Source organism: Colobus angolensis, unplaced genomic scaffold, assembly GCF_000951035.1.
Source record: "Colobus angolensis palliatus isolate OR3802 unplaced genomic scaffold, Cang.pa_1.0 Scaffold89, whole genome shotgun sequence".
Classification (NCBI taxonomy): Eukaryota; Metazoa; Chordata; class Mammalia; order Primates; family Cercopithecidae; genus Colobus; species Colobus angolensis.
Window position 1 is genome coordinate 4816944 of NW_012122820.1, and position 18821 is coordinate 4835764.

An 18821-nucleotide genomic window follows, 5' to 3' on the forward strand; every position below is an offset into this window, starting at 1 on the left:
CTGGGGAACATAGCAAAACCTCATCCCTACAAAAAATTTAAAAATTAGCTGGGCATGGTAGCACGCACCTGTAGTCCCAGCTACTTGGGAGACAAGAAAGAGGATTGCTTGAGCCCAGGAGTTAAATGTTACAATGAACTATGATCATACCACTGCACTACAGCCTAGGTAACCGAGCATGACTCTGTCTCAAAAAAATAAAAAAAAATATATATATATTTTTTTTTTTTCGTATTTTTTTCACCTGGAAATTCATAGTTTTAGATTCTGCATTTAGGTCTATGACCCATTTTTAGTAAATTTTTATAGTATATAAATTTTTATATACTATATATTAGTATATTTTATATACTATATAAATTATAGACTATATATTTTATATACTATATAAATTATAGACTATATATTTTATATACTATATACTATATAATTTTTATAGTAAAGTATGGAGTGAAGTTCATTTTTCTGCATATGGGTATCCAATTGTTTCAGCATCATTAGTTAAAACTGTCCTTTTCCCACTGAATCTTACCTTTATTTAAAAACTCATGTGTTTGTGGCCCTATTTTTTATTCTATTCCATTCCATTAATTAACTTCCCTAACTTGATGCCAATACTACACCATTTTGATTATTGTTGTTTCACACTGAATCATTAAATCAGGTAACATTAGCTCTCCAAATTCGTTCTTTTTCAGAATTGCTTTGGCTATTCTAGGTCCCTCGATTTTATTTTTACTGGGATTGTACTGAATTATCAATCTGTCTGGAGAAAACTGGCATCTTAACAATATTGAGTATTCTAACCCATGAATAAATTATATCTCTCAACTTATTTAGGTCTTAATTTTTTCAAGAATATTTTGTAAGTTTCAATGTACAGATACTGCAAATCTTTTATGCTACTTTCAGGCTTACTTATTTCACATTTTTGACAGTACTGTAAGTGGAACTGCATTTCAAAAGTCAATTTCTGATTATACATTGCTAGCGTATAGAGAGATACACTGATTTTTGTATATGAATTCCATATCTAGCAACCTTATGAAACTCATTTATTAGTTCTAAGAGCTTTTTAAAGATTCCATCAGATTTTTACACAGGCATCGTATCATCTGAATAAAGACAGCTTTCTTTCTTTCTTCTAAGATTTAGATGCCTTTTTTCCTTTCCTTTTTCCTTAGAACTTCTAGTAGAATACTGAATAAAGAATGGGTATCATTGCCTTGTTCTTGATCTTAGGGAGAAAGTAGTCTTTCACTATTAAGTTGTTAGATAAAGGTATTCTGAAGATGCCCTTTATGTCAGGGGTCCCTAAGACAACCCTCAGGGTTGATGATTTGCTAGGACTCACAAGACTCAAAAGTTGCTCTACTCATGGTTACACTTTATTATAGTGAAAGAATATAGAGTAAAATCAGCAAAGGGGAAAAGCACATGGGGTGAAGTCTAGGACAAACCACATACAAGCTTCCAAGTGTCCCTTCCCAGTGTAGTTACATGGTACACATTTCATTCTCCCAACTATGTGTGACAATATGTGCAAAGTGTTACCAACCAAGGAAGTTCACTTGAGCCAAAGTGTACAGGGTTTTTACTGGGTATCAGTCATGTAAACATAACAGCACTTGTGTGACTGACCTGTTACTGAAGTTCCAGATTCCCAGAGGGAAAGCAGGTCTTCACCATAAACCGCATTGCTAGTATAAATAATCTGGACAAACTGGTATAGCACGGCTCAAGGACTCAGGCATGCAAATACACTATTAAGACAAAACATTTCAAGAGCTTAGTTTCCTGGAGGTGAGCAAAGGACAGTCATGGAAACAAGCTTAAGAATGGGCAAGGTTTGAACAACCCCAGCCTGCTGAGTTAACCCCCTTCCACACACCTTTCGTTAGGTTGAGCAAGATCCTTTCTATTCCTAGGTTGCTGAGAATTTTAATCAGGAGTCGATATTCAATTTTGTCAAAGGCTTTTTCTGCATGTACTGGAATCACCATATACTTTTTCATTTTAGTTTGTTTACCTGGTGAATTACATTGATTGCTGTTCAAATATTAAACCAACCTTGCATTCTTGGAAGGAACACCAGTTGGTCATGATGTATTAATCCTTTTATATATGTTAGATTTGAGTTGCTGAAATTCTGTTTAAAATTGTGCACATATGTTCATGCAGGATATTGGTCTGTAGTTTTCTATGATGGGTTTTGAAATAAAGGTATGACAGCCTCATGAAATAAACTGTGAAATATTACCTCCTCTTCAATTTTCTAATACTGTGTTAATTAGTATTATTTCTTCCTTAAATATTTGGTAGAATTCACCACTGAAACCATCTGGACCTAGAATTTTCTTTTAGAACGATTTTTTCCTGCAAATTCAGATTCTTTAACAGATGTTACGCTATTTGTGTTATCTGTTTCTTCAGTGAGCTTTAGTAGTTTATGTCTCTCCAGGAATATGTCCATTTGATCTAAGTTGTCATAGTGATTGATATAAAGTTGTTCATAACATTCCTTTATTATCCTTTTAATGTCTTTAGAATATGTAGTGATGTTACCTCTCTCATTCTTAATATTGGTAATTTGTCTTTTTCTCCTGATCTGTTGGGCTAGAAACTTATTAATAGTATTGATGTTCTCAAAGAACCAGCTTTCGGTTTCACTGATTTTCACTGTTGTTTTCTGTTGTAGTGATTTCCACTCTAACCTTTATTTCCTTGCTCCTGTTTAACTTCCTCTTCTTTTTCTAGTTTCTTAGAAAGCTGTGATTATTGATTTGTAACATTTCTTCTTTTCTAATACAGCCATTAATTTAGCTACAAATTTCCCTCTAAGTACTGCTTTGGCACCATCTACAAATTTGATATATTGTGTTTTCATATTTTCTATTTCTCTTTTCATTTCTTTAACCCATGGGTTACCTTAAAGTGTTAATTTACCAAATGCTTGGGAATTTTACAGATCTTTCTGTTACTGGTTTCTAACTTAACTCCATTTAGGTCAGAAAGTACATCTTGCATGACTTCAATTCTTTCAAATGTACTGAGACATGTTTTACGGGCCAGAATATGGTATATCTTTTTACACGTTCTCTATGTAGTTGGAAAAAAAGAAAACCCACGTATTTCAGCTGTTGATGGGTGAACTGTTCTATAAATGCCAAGCAGATCAAGTTAGTTGATAGTGGTGTTAAGGTTTTTTATACTGTTGCTCATTTTCAATATACTTATTCCATCAATTATTTGGAGAAAACTACTGAAATCTCCACTATAATTGGGTATCTTTCTATTTCTCATTGCTATTCTATTGATTTTGTTTCATGTATTTTAAAGCTCTAATATTAGATGTCTAAAATATCCAGGATTGTTTCTGGTTAACTGATCTCTTTATCATTCTTTATCCTTGATAATATCATTATCTCTGAAATCTACCTTAATAATACACCATTCACACTTTCTCTTCATTAGTGTTAGCACTGTGTATCTTTCTCTATTCAGTTTTATTCTATTCATGTCTTTATATCCAAAGCGTATTTCTTACAGAGAATTTATACTTGGGTCTTGTTTTTTTTTAATCCAGTCTGAAAATCTATGTCTTTTAATTGGAGTGTTTGGTCCATTTATATGTAGTATGATTATTGATATGATTAGCTTTAAGTTTACCATCTTGTTATTTGCTTTTTTTCTCTTTTTTTAGTCCCACTTGTCCTTTGTTCTGTTTTTCTTCTTTCTCTATCTTCTTTCAGATTGGGTGCTTTTAGGATTTCATCTTGTCTCCTTTGGTGGCTTATTAACTGTAACTCTGTCTACATAATATGTTTATTTCTTCACTTTCTATGCTACCACTCACTCCAATTTAACTTTTCTAGCTGATCCAACCTTTCCCACCCATCATCACTTAAAAACAAACAAACAAAAGATACTTCCTAGGATGTCTAATGAACTTCACATTACTAAATCCTACGCTCTTTTCAGTCCTCATCTTACTTATGTCACGGTAACATTTCACAGTTTATCCTCTGTCCTGAGTCACTCTTCTCTTGGTTTCTATGATATGACACTCTTCAGATCATCTTATTTTTCTGACCATAAATTCTCAGTCTCCTTTCACTTTGACTTCTCCTCAGCTTGTAACTTTTAGAGTTCCTCATGGCTCAGTCCTAGCCCTTCTTGTTTTCTCTCAGAATCTTCAAAAGATGGTCCTCAGGGATTATGAGATCATTCACAGGCATTTTCAGGGGCAAAGTAATGAAATAAATTTGTCGACATACATTTTGAAAAGCTGAAATGTAAGATTAATGATGATCTGCATGAAAAAAACTTTATTTTCTTTAAAGTTACCATTCACTATAATATTCCATTATATTCACTCTCTGTTGATACATTTCACATCAGCCATAGTTAGCATTTACTTAAATATAATAGTATAAAACTCAAGGAAACTTTCAGATTATTTTCACACAAAGCACAAAGTCCATTTGCTTTGTTGATATGGATAAAGAAGAAATCAAGAGAAAAGATGCATTCCTCAGCTGAAACAGGTAAAGATTCTTGATACTGTTGAGAAGCTAGTCAATTCAAATTTACTGCCTGAGAAGAAACAAGCTATTGATCAAAATTCTCTATTAAATGATTCTATTCAATGTCTTATATTGTCATGCCACAAAATATAGAAGAGCAATTACTATCACGTGAGTGTTTCAGCATATATTTTGTTTTACAATTGGACAAACTACCTGTGGAGAAAATATACATCAGTGCTTGACACATATATAGTATATAAGGTAAAAGTACTCAACAACTTTTTGTTCCACATATCAGTGAAAACTTATAGTACAGGGAAGATAGTTTTTATTTAGACAATGATACTTTTGTGAGCTATAAGTTGAAAAAGGTGTAAGATATTCAAAATTGACAGAGCATGAAGTATACAAATAGCAAAAACATACACTGTTATATTACGAAAAGATGCTTTATATGAAATAGGAGTCAACAATATGCCTCCTGATTATAACTGAGTGTTGAAGGAAATAATGGAAATTAAACATCATCAAATATTGACTATTCAGAGTACGTGCTCTCAGATGTTGCAGAAGGAAATGGCAGCGTTTGCAAGATTATTCTTCCCACGCAAGTTTGCTGGCTGTCAAGGAAAAAGGTGCTGACAAGTTTCTGAAATGAGGGATGAGATTTAAAAAAACAAAAAAAATTCTTCATAATGCTGACAATACCAAAAAGTAATTCTGTTTTCTAGAGGCCTGCTTAAGTGGAGAATAGTAGAGATATATCTAGAATTTTAAATAGTGTGAACCTACTACTTCAGGGCCAAAATACCCTGATTTTTAATGCTGAGAATAAGATACATTTTTCAAAGTCACCAAGCTATGTTGCAAATGGCTCAATTGCTAGCATGTGATTCCTTCCCAAAACCTGATGGTTTTCTTCACTCATCAGAGAGTGAGACTGATTACACTATTGTGTGTATAAAGAACATGACTAAATGTTAAAACAAAACATGGGAAAATACTTTCCAGATACTGAAGAAGTCAGAAAATGACTTAAGAATCCATTTGTTACTATTTTTCAAACATTCAGGCTGGTTGAAACATTCACCCTAATATTATAGGCTTGTCAATTGAGCAACTGAAGGAGCACAAGGTATCTTCAGGGAAAAACCTTCCAATAACTTCTCAGTCTGTGTTTGACCTTGATATTCCAAAACATCTGACAGGGCCAGCAAACACAAGTTTAAATTCCTGATCATCTATAATTGTGGCATAACATTTCCTAATTTAGTAGACATATAGAGTAATCAAAGTGTGGTCTAACCTTCATCTCAAACTATCTATCATCAAATTAGATACAAGTACTTTGTAAGAAGCTGCAAAAAAAAAAAAAAATCCTTCTCAATGATAATAAAAACATTAATTTCTAAAATACTGTTTTATTGGGGGCTGGGCACGGTGGTTCACGCCTGTAATCCCACGACTTTGGGAGGCCTAGGCGGGTGGATCACTTGAGGTCAGGAGTTTAAGACCAGCCTGGCCAACACCATGAAACCCTGTCTCTACTAAAAATACAAAAATTAGCCAGTTGTGGTGGTGCATACCTGTAGTTCTAGCTACTAAGGAGGCTGAGGCAGGAGAATCACTTGAACCCAGGAGGCAGAGGTTGCAGTTAGCCGAGATCATGCCACTGCACTCCAGCCTGGGTGACAGACTATCTATTGACACTGAGGCTCAAATTTCAATTTCCAGCCCAGCCTTCTCTGAGCTCCAGACTTACCTACCTAAACAACTGTCTTCCAAACTTTACTACTTGATGCCTCATAAGCACATTAAACATAGTGAGTTAAAAAACAAACTCCTGTTATTTTCCATATGGCTTTCCCTTTTCCAAGCTCAGTGAAAACATCTTGTTCCTGGCTGCCTGTGCCAGAAAGCTAAGTCATCATCTAAGATGCAGCTTGAATTGACCTTCTCTCTCTCTCCCCACTTAGTAATCACCTTCATAGGTGACTTCATAGTCACACCACATAGTCCAAGTCACCTTCATCTCTACCCTGGACTATACTATAACCTATTAGTCTTCCTACAGTCTCTTATCCCCCTCAGTATTAGTTTTCTTTTGCTGCTAGAACAAATTACCACAAACACAGTTGCTTAAAAACAACACTAATTTATTTTCTTACATTTCTGTAGAAATCTTGCATGCATCTCAATAGGCTAAAATCAAGTTGAGCTCGATTCCCTTCTGAAGGTTGTATGAGAGAATCTATTTCCGTGGTTTTTCAAGCTTCTAGAAGCTACCCACATACCTTGGCTTGTGACCTCCTTCCTTCACCTCCAAAGCCAGCCATGTTGTATCTCTTTGACCATTCTTCCACAGTCACTCCATGTCTTTTGTTCCCATGTTCTACTTTTAAGGACCCTTGTGATTACCTTGGGCTCCCCCACCCCCTGATAATCCAAGATAATCTCTTTATCTTAAGGTTAGCCAATTAGCTAATCACCTCCCCTTTGCCATGTAACCACATACTCACAGATTGTGGGTATTAAGATGTGGTTATCTTTGGGAGGCCATTATTATGTCTACCATATTTTCTAATACATAAACTCATTTTCTATACAGCAGCCAGAGTAATCTTCTTAAAAACATAAATATGTTCATGACACTTCCTTCAATGTGTTACCACTCCTCTAAGGACAAAGTTTAAAATACTAAACTTGTGCCACAAATCCATGCATGGCCTGGTTCCCACCTCCTGGGCTTGTCTTCTGGCACACTGTGTCCCAGTCACATAGGCTTCTCTCTTTTTCTCAAGCACCAAGCTCCTTTCTGCCTCAGGATCTTTGCTCACACTATCTCTGCTGTCTGCACAGCTCTCCCCACCTTCCAGCCAACCTTTACCTAGCTAATGCTTGCTCAATCCTTCAGATCTCTATAAAAGTTACTTTCACAGGGTGGCCTTTCCTGACTGCCCACTCTAGTACCAGCTCCCCCTACACTGTCACAGTACTCTTTTTCTTTTGTATCTTTTTATCACATTAAATGTTATCTGTATAATTATTTGTTTAATGTCTGCCTGCCTGCACCAGACTGCAAACCCATAAAGGTTGGGACCTAGTCTGTTCTGTTCACCACTGTAATCCCTGGGACTTCGCACCAACTAGCTTACAATACATGCTCAATAAACAAGTGAGTGCCATTATATGTTATTATATGACCAGCAGGCAGGTAAAGTATATGCAGTGTGGATATGCTGGACAAAGGGATGATTCATGGCCCCAGGCAGGATAGAGTACAATGGCGTGAGATTTTATCACACTACACGGTACAGTATGCAACTTAAAAGTTATTATTCATTGTTCATTTCCGGAATTTTCCGTTTCATATTTTCAGACTGCAGCTGACTTCTGGTAACTGAAATTGTGGTAAGTGAAACCAGGAAAGCGAAACTAAAATAAACTAACAAATTACTAGAGAGACCCACAAGTAGAATGTTGATTTTTAAAACCAAATTGTGCTTATCGATAGCATTCATATGCTCATAGGAAGAAAAACTATTAGTAGTAACAAAATACAGTAGCATTAAGATAAATATGTCTTATTTGGGTGACAAAAGAAGAATGTAGGAGGATCTGTGGAGGGTTCCCCACTTTTAACAAAAGTTAGGCTGCTCTGCTGAAATTAAGCAAAATCACACAGGTGATTTCAAAGAAAACCCATTTCTTACAAAGAAATGAGATAATGATGTAACAAACCAAGTATATAAGACATTAATTAATGCCTTTATAATTCTCACAAACATATAAATAATCCAACAGCAAATTCTGACGTATGTGTGACGGAGGAGGGAAAATTCATAGTAGGAGCAAACAATTATCTTTAGTCCATGCTCGTCCAACCACCATCATGAATTCAACAAATATTTATTGAGTGCCTACTGTGTGTCAGGCTCTGTTCTCTAATTGAAGATACTATAGGAAAAATAACAGAGAAAAATCTCTGTCCGTATGGAGCTTACAATATAGCGAAAGATTTAAAACCCTGAGTAAGACATATACTTGGGTGGCTAAAGGGTTTGTTATGGAAAAATTAAGAAGGACTGATAACAAAAATGGAGTATATAGTTACATAAAGATATACACAGATATAAATACAAAATGCAGGTTGTTGATGACAGATAGTGAAACTGAATATATAAGCAGAGAGCGCGTTCTCATTATTCTAAATTATTTTTGCTAAAATCAAATACAAGTAATTACTTTCCTCTAATGTGGCTTGATGAGAGTATTATATGTATGAATCAAAAATACTAGGATGATGACTATTGTTATATGATGCACAAGAAGGAACCATAATGTGCAACCAATAAATCCAGACCAACAGACTAGTTTCTACTGGATAAAAACTTAACTTAAAACCTTAGGGAAAGGCCGGGCGTGGTGGCTCAAATCTGTAATCCCAGCACTTTGGGAGGCCGACACGGGTGGATCAGGAGGTCAGGAGATCGAGACCATCCTGGCTAACACAGTGAAACCCCGTCTCTACTAAAAAAACACAAAAAACTAGCCGGGTGAGGTGGCAGGCGCCTGTAGTCCCAGCTACTCAGGAGGCTGAGGCAGGAGAATGGCATGAACCCAGGAGGTGGAGCTTGCAGTGAGCTGAGATCCGGCCACTGCACTCCAGCCTGGGCAACAGAGCGAGACTCCGTCTCAAAAAAAAAAAAAAAAAAAAAAAGCCTTAGGGAAATGTACTGATAAACTTTCTAACTTATCTGGAAATATATTACAGAAACGAGAGGGGAAGAATACTGATTACAGGAAATTATTGCAAATATGGAAATTAGGGGTCATTAAAGTAAATTTACGCAGTTATCTCAGCATTGGGGTAGTTTTGCATGTTTCATATACAATTATGCATTGCATAAAAGCTTTCAGTCAACCACGGATTGCATATACAACAGAAAGATTATAATACTTTATTTTACTGTACCTTTTCTATGTTTAGATACATAAATACTTTCCATTGTGTTACAAATGCCTCCAGTATTCAGTACAATAATACGCTGTACAAATTTCTAGGTTAAGAGCAACAGGCTATTCCATATAGCCTTAGGTGTGTAGTAGGCTTAAGAAAGTACACTCTATGATGTTCGCACAATGAAAAAATTACCCAACAACCAATTTCTCAGAACGTATCCCCATTGTTAAGAGGCGCACGACTGTATTCAGTCCAACAACTTGCTGAAATATGATTCTGCCATTTTTCCAGTCAACTCCTCAGTTGTAAATACCGTACATCTGCCATCTTACCAGGTAGTCTCAACCATAACAACAGAAGAATACTCTTGGCAAATAGATCCCACTCTCTGAGGGTTGTGTTGGGGTTCAGAAAATGCTACCCAGAAGTATGATACTTTGGCATGCTGAGTACTCCGAACTAAAAGAGATTGGAAGGCCTCAGCAGCAGCCTCGGAAGCAAAGTCTCCCTCTGATCTTCTCTTACCCTTCTGTCTCCTGCCCATCTTTCGTCCCTGAAGTGAGTCACAGAAACCAGAATTCTTCTTCCCCAAGGTGAGTGAAACTAGAATCCCTCTCCTACAAAGCAAGCCATAAAAACTGGAACTATTACTGTAACCTTTCCCTGCCATTCTCTGTAGGAATTGGCCATAAAGAAATTCTCTAACCTACCTTGCCTGATAGTAGGTCGCTAAGACCCTCATTCCACAAGGGTCCTTCCTCCTCTGTAGGAGGAAGAAATGATACACAGAAAGGTCAAGAAGAATCTGAACAAACAGGCCTTGGTGGGTTTCCTCCCTCAGTTTATTAACATGAGAGTATATCCTTTGTCCGATCACATTTTATACAGCTGTCTATGCTTCATGGGTCCTACGCATAAAAACAGAGACCTCCCTGGTCTCTGAAGTGCCGGGTGGCGTAAAACTCTGATTAGATTTGCTATGCCTTACCTTGTTAACCTATCTTCTGCTTCAAGGAGCGGTGGCTGTGATCCTTACAATGGGTGGTAAGGAAAAGTATGACCCTTTTCCGCCCCTACGTTGCACTTTAAATAAATAAATGTGTAAAAGCAAAGGAGAGAAAAATACATGAAGTCATAATGAAAATACCAGAGTCAACCAGGGAAGAAGGCAGACTTGCAGTTGATATGTCCCAGATCATCACTTTGTCCACTGAACGAAAACATCTAAGAACATAACAGTCCATACTCCAAGTTTTAAACGGCTGTCCACCAAGAAGGAAAAAGGAGAACTGACGGCTCCTTTAGGCCCATTCAAGACAAGGGGGTCGAATTCCCTTGCTTCAGACGGATGGGACTGGCAGGTAAACCTGAGGCAAACGACTGACTACAGGTTCCAAGGCCAGTTACTCCAATTAGAAAGCAAAACACAAAGTTTCAAAAAACAGTGAAGGGAGTCGGGAGGCTGAGGCACGAGAATCGCTTGAACCCGGGAGACGGAGGTTGCGGTGAGCCGAGATCGCGCCACCGCACTCCAGCCTGGGCGACAGTGCGAGACTCCGTCTCAAAAACAACAACAAAAAAAAAAACGGTGAAGGCATGAGGCTGAAACATCACAGGAAGTAAAATAAGTAACTGTAACAAGAAAACAATAACGCATTGGAGACTCCACCGAGGTACTTCCACTGCTGAAAAAGGTACAGACTGCAGAAGCCAAAAGGCCCTGGCACTCCGGTCCCGGAACTCGACACCCAGCCTGAAGCCAGCGCGGGGAAGCAGTTCCGGTGGCCTCCTCCCGCCCCTCTCTCATCAACCCCGCCCACTGGGCCCGCCCCGTCCCGCCCGGCTACTCACCGGATTCGCTTCCCACATAACGGTGACAAAATCGAGCGGAGAGAGGCTGTGGGAAGGGGCTAGCCGCAGGGCCTGAGTGTTGGATTTTTTTTTTTTTCCGTGGGTCCCCGGGAGCGAAGGGACGGAGAGGCAACCTTTACGAAGGCCTTCCTTCTCCCCCTCCCTGTCACAAGCCAGCGTTTACAGACCACCCAACCTCCCTACTTCCGCCCGACGCTGGCCAATCAGAGCTGTCCCCGCCCCATTCCCGCAAGCTCGCCCCGCCCCCGCACGCTTATCCGTACGCACGCGGGCGGTCGTCCTGGGCGGGGCTTGCGAGTATCTGTCTTATGAAGGAGTTTAAAGGGTTTCTGGTCCAACTACAGCACCCAGTGATCTTAAAGCCACGGCTGGCTGTATTTCTTTCCTATGAAACAGATTTTTATTGATCACCGTGTAACGGCCAAGAGTCACACAGGCCTGGCAATGGCATTTGGGAGAAACTTCATAATCTTTCAATATCTTCATCCTCAAAATGGAGATGGTAGTAATATCTCCCTAAGAGTGAGATTATTGAAAGCATTTAGCACAGTATTTGGTACACAGAGTTCAATAAGTGAAGGTTATTTGCTCACAAGTAACCTTTACATACGGTCCCTGCCCTCACGAATTTTATAATCTAGAAAAGAAAGCAAAAAGTAAGTAATTTAGGAAAGTTAAAAAATGCAATATGATTTATAGGTAATACGGTGAATAGAGAGTTCTATGCGAGCATATTTACCTAGGGTAGAGTGTCAAGAAGTTTAAAACCATGAGGATGTATTCCTACTGATGTAAAGAGAGCTAACAGAGTGAAATAATCTCCATGCAATAAAGGATCTACCCCATAGAAAATGAAAACAAAACAGCTCATTATAGATCCTTCTGGACTTTTCTATGCCTCTACACACTGAAAAAATAAATATGATCAAAGAATACCTATAGATTTAGAACCTGATTTTTTTTCACTTTAAAGATTATGTGGATATCCTTCCATTCCATTAAGTTTAAATCTATTTCATCTTTTAGTGGCGCCATCTTTGGTCACTGCAATCTCTGCCTCCCGAGTTCAAGCGATTCCTGTGCCTCAGGCTCCTGAGTAGTGGGATTACAGGCGTGCGCCACTACGTGCAGCTAATTTTTGTATTTTTAGTAAAGATGGGTTTTTGCCATGTTGGCCAGGCCGGTCTCGAACTCCTGACCCCAGGTGATCTACCTGCCTGGGCCTCCCAAAGTGCTGGAATTACAAGTGTGAGCCATCTTGCACCTGGCCATATTTTAAAGTAGACTTATGGCACTCCATAATTTCTATGTATACTACGTACACACAAATATACATATTTGAAATAATCTACTGAGTAGACATTTGTGTGGTTTTCTATTTTTCGCTATTCCAAAAAAAGTGCTTCAACAGGCATTTCTTCACATTTGTCCATTTACTTCCTTGGAATTAACTCTTGGAAATAAGATTGTTTAATAAGAGATTATTTTTGCCAAATGGTTAACTAATTGCCCTCATGTCATTTATTGAATAATCCATTCTTTCCTCACTACTTTGAAGTGCCACTGTTAATTACAACCTAAATTTGCATATACATATACATAGGTATACATACACGTGTATACCTGTTTCTGAACATTCTCCTCTATTAATTATCTGATTATTCCTAAAATATGCCACAGTTATAATCATTACATCTTTAACATATTTGCCTTTTCATAAAGGAACTTCTCTCCTAATTCTCTTCTTTTTCAAAATTTTCAATATCATGAGTCTTTCCATTCAGAAATACTTGTTTTCTATATCTTTAGATGCATTAAAAAAATTTTTTTCAGATCTGCATCAGAATCTGTAAAAAAAAAAAATCACATAGGTTTGCATAATCCTTGGGAAGTTTGTTCTTAGATATTTTGTAGTTTTTTTGTGAATGATGTAATTTAGGAAAGCTACTGATTTTTGTTTATTTACCTTGTGTCCTACAACAATATGAAAAAATGTCTTATTAGTTCTAACAGCTTGACAGCTCACCCCTCTGAATTTGTACATAGACAATCATTATCACTTGCAAATAAGGCGTTTTTCTTCTTGACGCATTGGTCAAAACCTCAGAAAAATGTTTAAGACTACAGGACAAGATAATGGATATCCAGCTTTAATGCAGTAAGGCAAGCATGTGCCCATTTGGTGCTAGTTGGTATTCTTTTTGGGGGGGAGCGGGGGACAGAGTCTCGCTCTGTCGCCTAGGCTGGAGTGCAGGGGCGCTGTCTGGGCTCACTGCAAGCTCCGCCTCCCGGGTTTACGCCATTCTCCTGCCTCAGCCTCCCGAGTAGCTGGGACTACAGGCGCCCGCCACCTCGCCCGGCTAGTTTTTTGTATTTTTAGCAGAGACGAGGTTTCACCACGTTAGCCAGGACATCCTCGATCTCTTGACCTCGTGATCCACCTGCCTCTGCCTCCCAAAGTGCTGGCATTACAGGCGTGAGCCACCGTGCCTGGCCTGTGGAGATCTCTTCTTTCTTAAACCTCATTAACCAACCTCTGATAGCTTCAAGCGTCTTCTGCAGCTTTTTCATTTCTCTCCACTTTCACAGAATTGAAGAGAGTTAGGGCCTTGCTCTGGATTAGGCTGTGTTGTGGCTGGTTTGATCTTCTATCCAGACCACTGAAACTTTCTCCATAGCAACAATACAGTTTTTTTGCTTTCTTATCATTGTGTGTTTACTGGAGTAGCACTTTTAAGAACTTTCCCTTTGCAATTACAACTTGGCTAACTGTTTGGTACAACAGACCTAGATGTTGACCTATCTTGGCTTTTGACACACTTTCCTCACTAAGCTTAATCATTTCTAGCTTTTGATTTAAAGTGAGAGATGTGTGTTCTTCCCTTCGCTTAAACACTTAGAGGTCATTGTAGAGTTATTAATTGGCCTAATTTCAATACTGTTGTGTCTCAGGGAATAAGGAGGCCTGAGGAAAGAAAGAGAGACAGGGAAAGGGGTGGGTGATGGAGCAGTCAGAACACACACAACATTGATCAATTAAGTTTGCTCTTATATGAGTGAGGTTCACAACATCTTGAAACAATTCTAATAGTAACATCAAAAATCACTGATCCCAGATTACCATGACAGATAGAATGATAATGAAAAATTTGGATTATTGTGAGAATTACCAGAATGTGACACAGAAACATAAAGAGAGCACATGCTGTTAGAAAATCGAAACAGACTTGCTTGAGCAGGGTGCCACAAACTTTCAATTTGTAAAATAAATAAATAAATAAAAGAAAAAAAAAGCAACATCTGTGAAGCATGATAAAGCAAAGTGCAATAAAAGAAGGTGTGCCTGTAGATACCATGGAAATAGTGAGTAAAGGGAGGATTCGCATCTTGGGAAAAACAGGAAGGGAATGGCATGAGATTTTATTATGCTACTCAGAATGGCATGCAATTTTAAATATGAATTATTTATCTCTTGAATCTTATATTTAATATTTTCAGGTGATGGTTGACAGCGGAAAACTGAAATCGCAGGAAGTGAAATTGAGGATGGGGGAATATCATTTTATAGCTGGCTCTCTATATCCATGGGTTCAACAGTCATGCATTCAACCAACCGCAGATCAGAAATATTGGGAAAAAAATAGATGGTTGTGTCTGTACTGACCATCGACAGACATTTTTTTCTTTTCATTATTCCCTGAACAATACAGTACAACAACTATTTACCTAGCATTTGTACTGTTGTTAGGTATTACAAGTAACTGGAGATAATTTAAAGTATACAGGAAGATATGTGTAGGTTATATGCAAATATGTGTAAGTTATATGCATCATTGAATATCAGGGACTTGAGCATCCCAGGATTTTGGTATCCGAGGAGGGTTCTGGAACCAACTCCCCGTGGATATCAAGAGCTGACTGTACTCTCTGCGTGCAATCCCTGCAATTTCCTCTGATAGGTAGCCTAACGCAGGGGATGTGTCGTCATGGTTCCTTCTGCTTCGTAGTTCCAGGCAAAGAGCCGCTGTAGTAGAAACTATGCACACTGACCACAGTCACCAGTTTTCTCAGGAAAACTGAACATTTTACTTGATCTTTCATATTTTCTACATGCGTTCTGGGTGGAAATGTCTTAAGCCACGCTAAACCCGTTCCAGGAATCATGAGTGATGGCAGCCCTCCCTGGAACCCCGTGAAGCTCGTTAGGTTTTCAAATGCTGAGAGAGTTAGGAGGAAATTCCCAAGGGGAAATGAAAATCATCAGACGGAGAAAACAGGTAAATGGATGAACAGAGCAGAAAGGTGAATTCGTGAGGAAAAGAAATCAATCTCCTCTAAGACAATAGAAGGAGGAAAGAGAACGGAGTAAGTGGTGAGATGCAGGATACAGCATTATCTGTCATTTTAGTGTTATTATCATAACTGTTTGTCCATAAAGGCCACATTTGCAACCAGAATTTGGGGAGCTTTAGGAAAGGATATGGGAGAAGGCCGGATTAGACAGACAGGAGAAGTGGGAGATGGGAAGAAGGCGCAAAAGGAGAGCCAAGGGGGCCAGGAGAGGGTGAGGGAGGAAGGGGAGAAAAAGCTGCATTTGTGCCCATCCGCCTTGAATATAAAGACCCAGCCTCGTCTGAGAAACAGCCAACAATGAGGCAGCCCCAGAATCAGCCCTGCTGTTGAAGTCTGACACGTTAACAACCCCAGCAGGAATTAAGAGGTGAAATAAGCAGATGAAACATTCACCGAAGCCGAGATAAGCATTCCTGGAAAGGAATTTTTCAAAAAATCAAAATGAATCTCACAAATCTTCCTAATTAGGAAACATGACAAGGAATTAAATTCAACCTTAAAAAAAAATTGAAGTGCTAAATAACTCACCCACACTAAATGGCAAGGCTCTATTGAGAATACCACTGATTATTAGTTTTCACTGCTCCGGGAAATTATCTACGCACAATGATGGACATCAGCATTCAGCTCACAGCGGCAGTCAAAAGCAGCAGCTGAGATGTGTGGCCATCCTAATTAGAGGATGGAGAATTCTGAAAAGACTCTGGAGCTGTGACATTCCTGGCTGGGGCTTTCCTTCCAGGAATGCCACATTAGGGTTTTGGTCATCACATTGTAAAAAAAAAAAAAAAAAGGACTTAATAGGAATGATCCGGAAGGGACAACAGAAATGACTTAGAAAAGAGCGTGAGAAGCTTTGAGCTTCAGAGCAGAAAGCAGGAAAAAACTTCCATAAGAAATAATTTTTAAAAGTAGGAGAGAGGGAGGAAAGTAAAAGCCTCGGGTGGTGAAAAGGGCAGCCAAAAGGTGTACTGGCTGGATTTAGGTCACTCCAGACATGCGAGGGTTTAGCCTGTTTCTAATGAGCACACCCAGGGGTGTCAAGAAATTACAACAGATTATCTAATATGAATTAGCCTTCAATTCTTCATTCAATAAATATTTAGCAAGCACCCTCCATGTTCCAGGCACTGTCTGTAGCCTCTTGAATAGATCAGGGAACAAAATAGATTGTAAAAGCCTCTGCCTTTATGGGATTTACATGCTAGTGGGTGGGCAGGCCTTGGGGTAGGGACATGTGGAGATAGACAATAATAGATAATAAATAAGTACATTGTATAGTATGTTCTAAGGTGATAAGAACTATAGAAAAAAAAAACATAGATCAGGACAAGGAATGTTGGGAGTACTCAGGATGCCCCTCATTGAGAAGAGAACATTTAAGGAGAAACTTGGAGGACGTAAGGAAGTAAAAGTAATAGATATCTAGACAAAAGGTATTCCATGCAGAGGGAGCAGCTGGTACAAGCTTCCCAAGCAGCAATATGCCTGATGTGATAAGAAAGAGTGAGGTGGAGGGGGAGAGAGAGAGAGACAGACAGACAGAGAGAGAGGCAGAGAGAGAGACAGAGAGAGAGAGAGAGAGACAGACAGAGAGAGAGAGAGTCTATGTGAGTTTGGGAAATGAGGAGTGGGGGGATGATACACAGATTGAACAGGGCGTGGTATAATAATTAACAAATACTTACATTTAGTAAGCAGTGTTATAAGTGACACTTATAACAATGTTAGGCAGTTAGTATGTGCCTGACACTGTTGTAAGCTCTGTGAACAAATATAATTCGCTCAAGCACCCCAGGGAAATAGCTACTCTTATTACCCTCGTTTTACCTGTAAGGGATCTGAGACACAAAGAGATCTATTAGCTTGCCCAAGGTCAAGCACTGGAGCCTTGGTGCCTGGCTCTAGAGCCCACGCTCCTAGTTGCTGCCTCTTGCCATCTCTCAATGTGGTTTTAAGCCATCTACTTCTGATATCAGTTCTGATTACTTAACCTTGATTGGATTCAAGTGTACTCCCTAGGATAAATTTATGTTTCCCTTAAAAAAAAAAAAAGAGCAATATGGCTCACTGCTTTATCACTCATGACCTTTCCCGGCCCTTCGTTTCTTTCCCCTACCAATTCAGCAGCCGCTATTTTCTGCTAGTTTATCCCTGCAGTCCATTATTTCTGCCCAGAAAATAAAGCAAATGTCTATGGCTAGCACTTCAGTTCAGTTTGTCAGGGAGTAGGGGTGATGCTTCTCTGGTTTAATGAGGCCCTACAGGCCGGGCGCGGTGGCTCAAGCCTGTAATCCCAGCACTTTGGGAGGCCGAGACGGGCGGATCACGAGGTCAGGAGAACGAGACCATCCTGGCTAACACGGTGAAACCCCGTCTCTACTAAAAAAATACAAAAAACTAGCCGGGCGAGGTGGCGGGCGCCTGTAGTCCCGGAGAATGGCGTAAACCCGGGAGGCGGAGCTTGCAGTGAGCTGAGATCCGGCCACTGCACTCCAGCCTGGGGGACAGAGCGAGACTCCGTCTCAAAAATAAATAAATAAATAAATAAATAACACCCTACAGATAACCAAGAAGCAGGACAGAGCACACGTTGAGTTAAAAGCTAGGTGTCGCTATTTCTTCTACTCCGAAAGGCACTGCGTGGAGGGGTGTGTTTTAATACAACCATCACCAGCTCCAGCTTCTCACGCTGTCTGTCCTGTTTTCTCAAGACATAGCACTTTTATACTGAAAACCATTACATTGCAAAGCCGTTGAACTGTAAATGGATAAATTATATGTGAATTACACCTCCACAAAGCTGTTAAAACAATTAATTTTTGTAAATGACAAGGTCTTGGCTTTTCCCTCCCCTGTTGACCCCCCTGCCTGACTTCCATCCTTCCCCACATACCTTCAGGGGGCACAGAACCATACTCACAAGGAGGATCACCATTCCAGAACCCCAAGCACTCCACCCAACATTACAACTTTGTTTTAACTCCAGGGATTACAGCAGTATGCCAAGGAAAATAAATGACTCTTTACTATTAGATCTTCAGTACCAATTTTCCCTATTAGAAAAAAAAAAAAAATCTAACTCTTTTTTTTAATTTTCTTTT

General features: G+C 39.1%; 1 protein-coding gene across 3 annotated transcripts in view; it reads right to left on the bottom strand.

The window, feature by feature from the left end:
• PARP11 (poly (ADP-ribose) polymerase family, member 11) overlaps nt 1–11581 on the bottom strand; it is a 59090-nt gene extending 47509 nt beyond the window's left edge. For 2 of the 3 annotated variants that reach the window (XM_011931068.1, XM_011931066.1), the window contains exon 1: nt 11344–11581. Coding sequence is in view for 1 of the 3 variants with exons in the window: in XM_011931066.1 (XP_011786456.1) it covers nt 11344–11361 (18 nt within the window). In the remaining 2 variants the exon portion in view is untranslated. Of the gene's footprint in view, nt 1–1641; nt 1764–11343 lie in introns of all 3 variants that reach the window. The other variant, XM_011931067.1, reaches the window with a different exon arrangement.
• Between the last annotated feature and the right edge of the window lie 7240 nt (nt 11582–18821).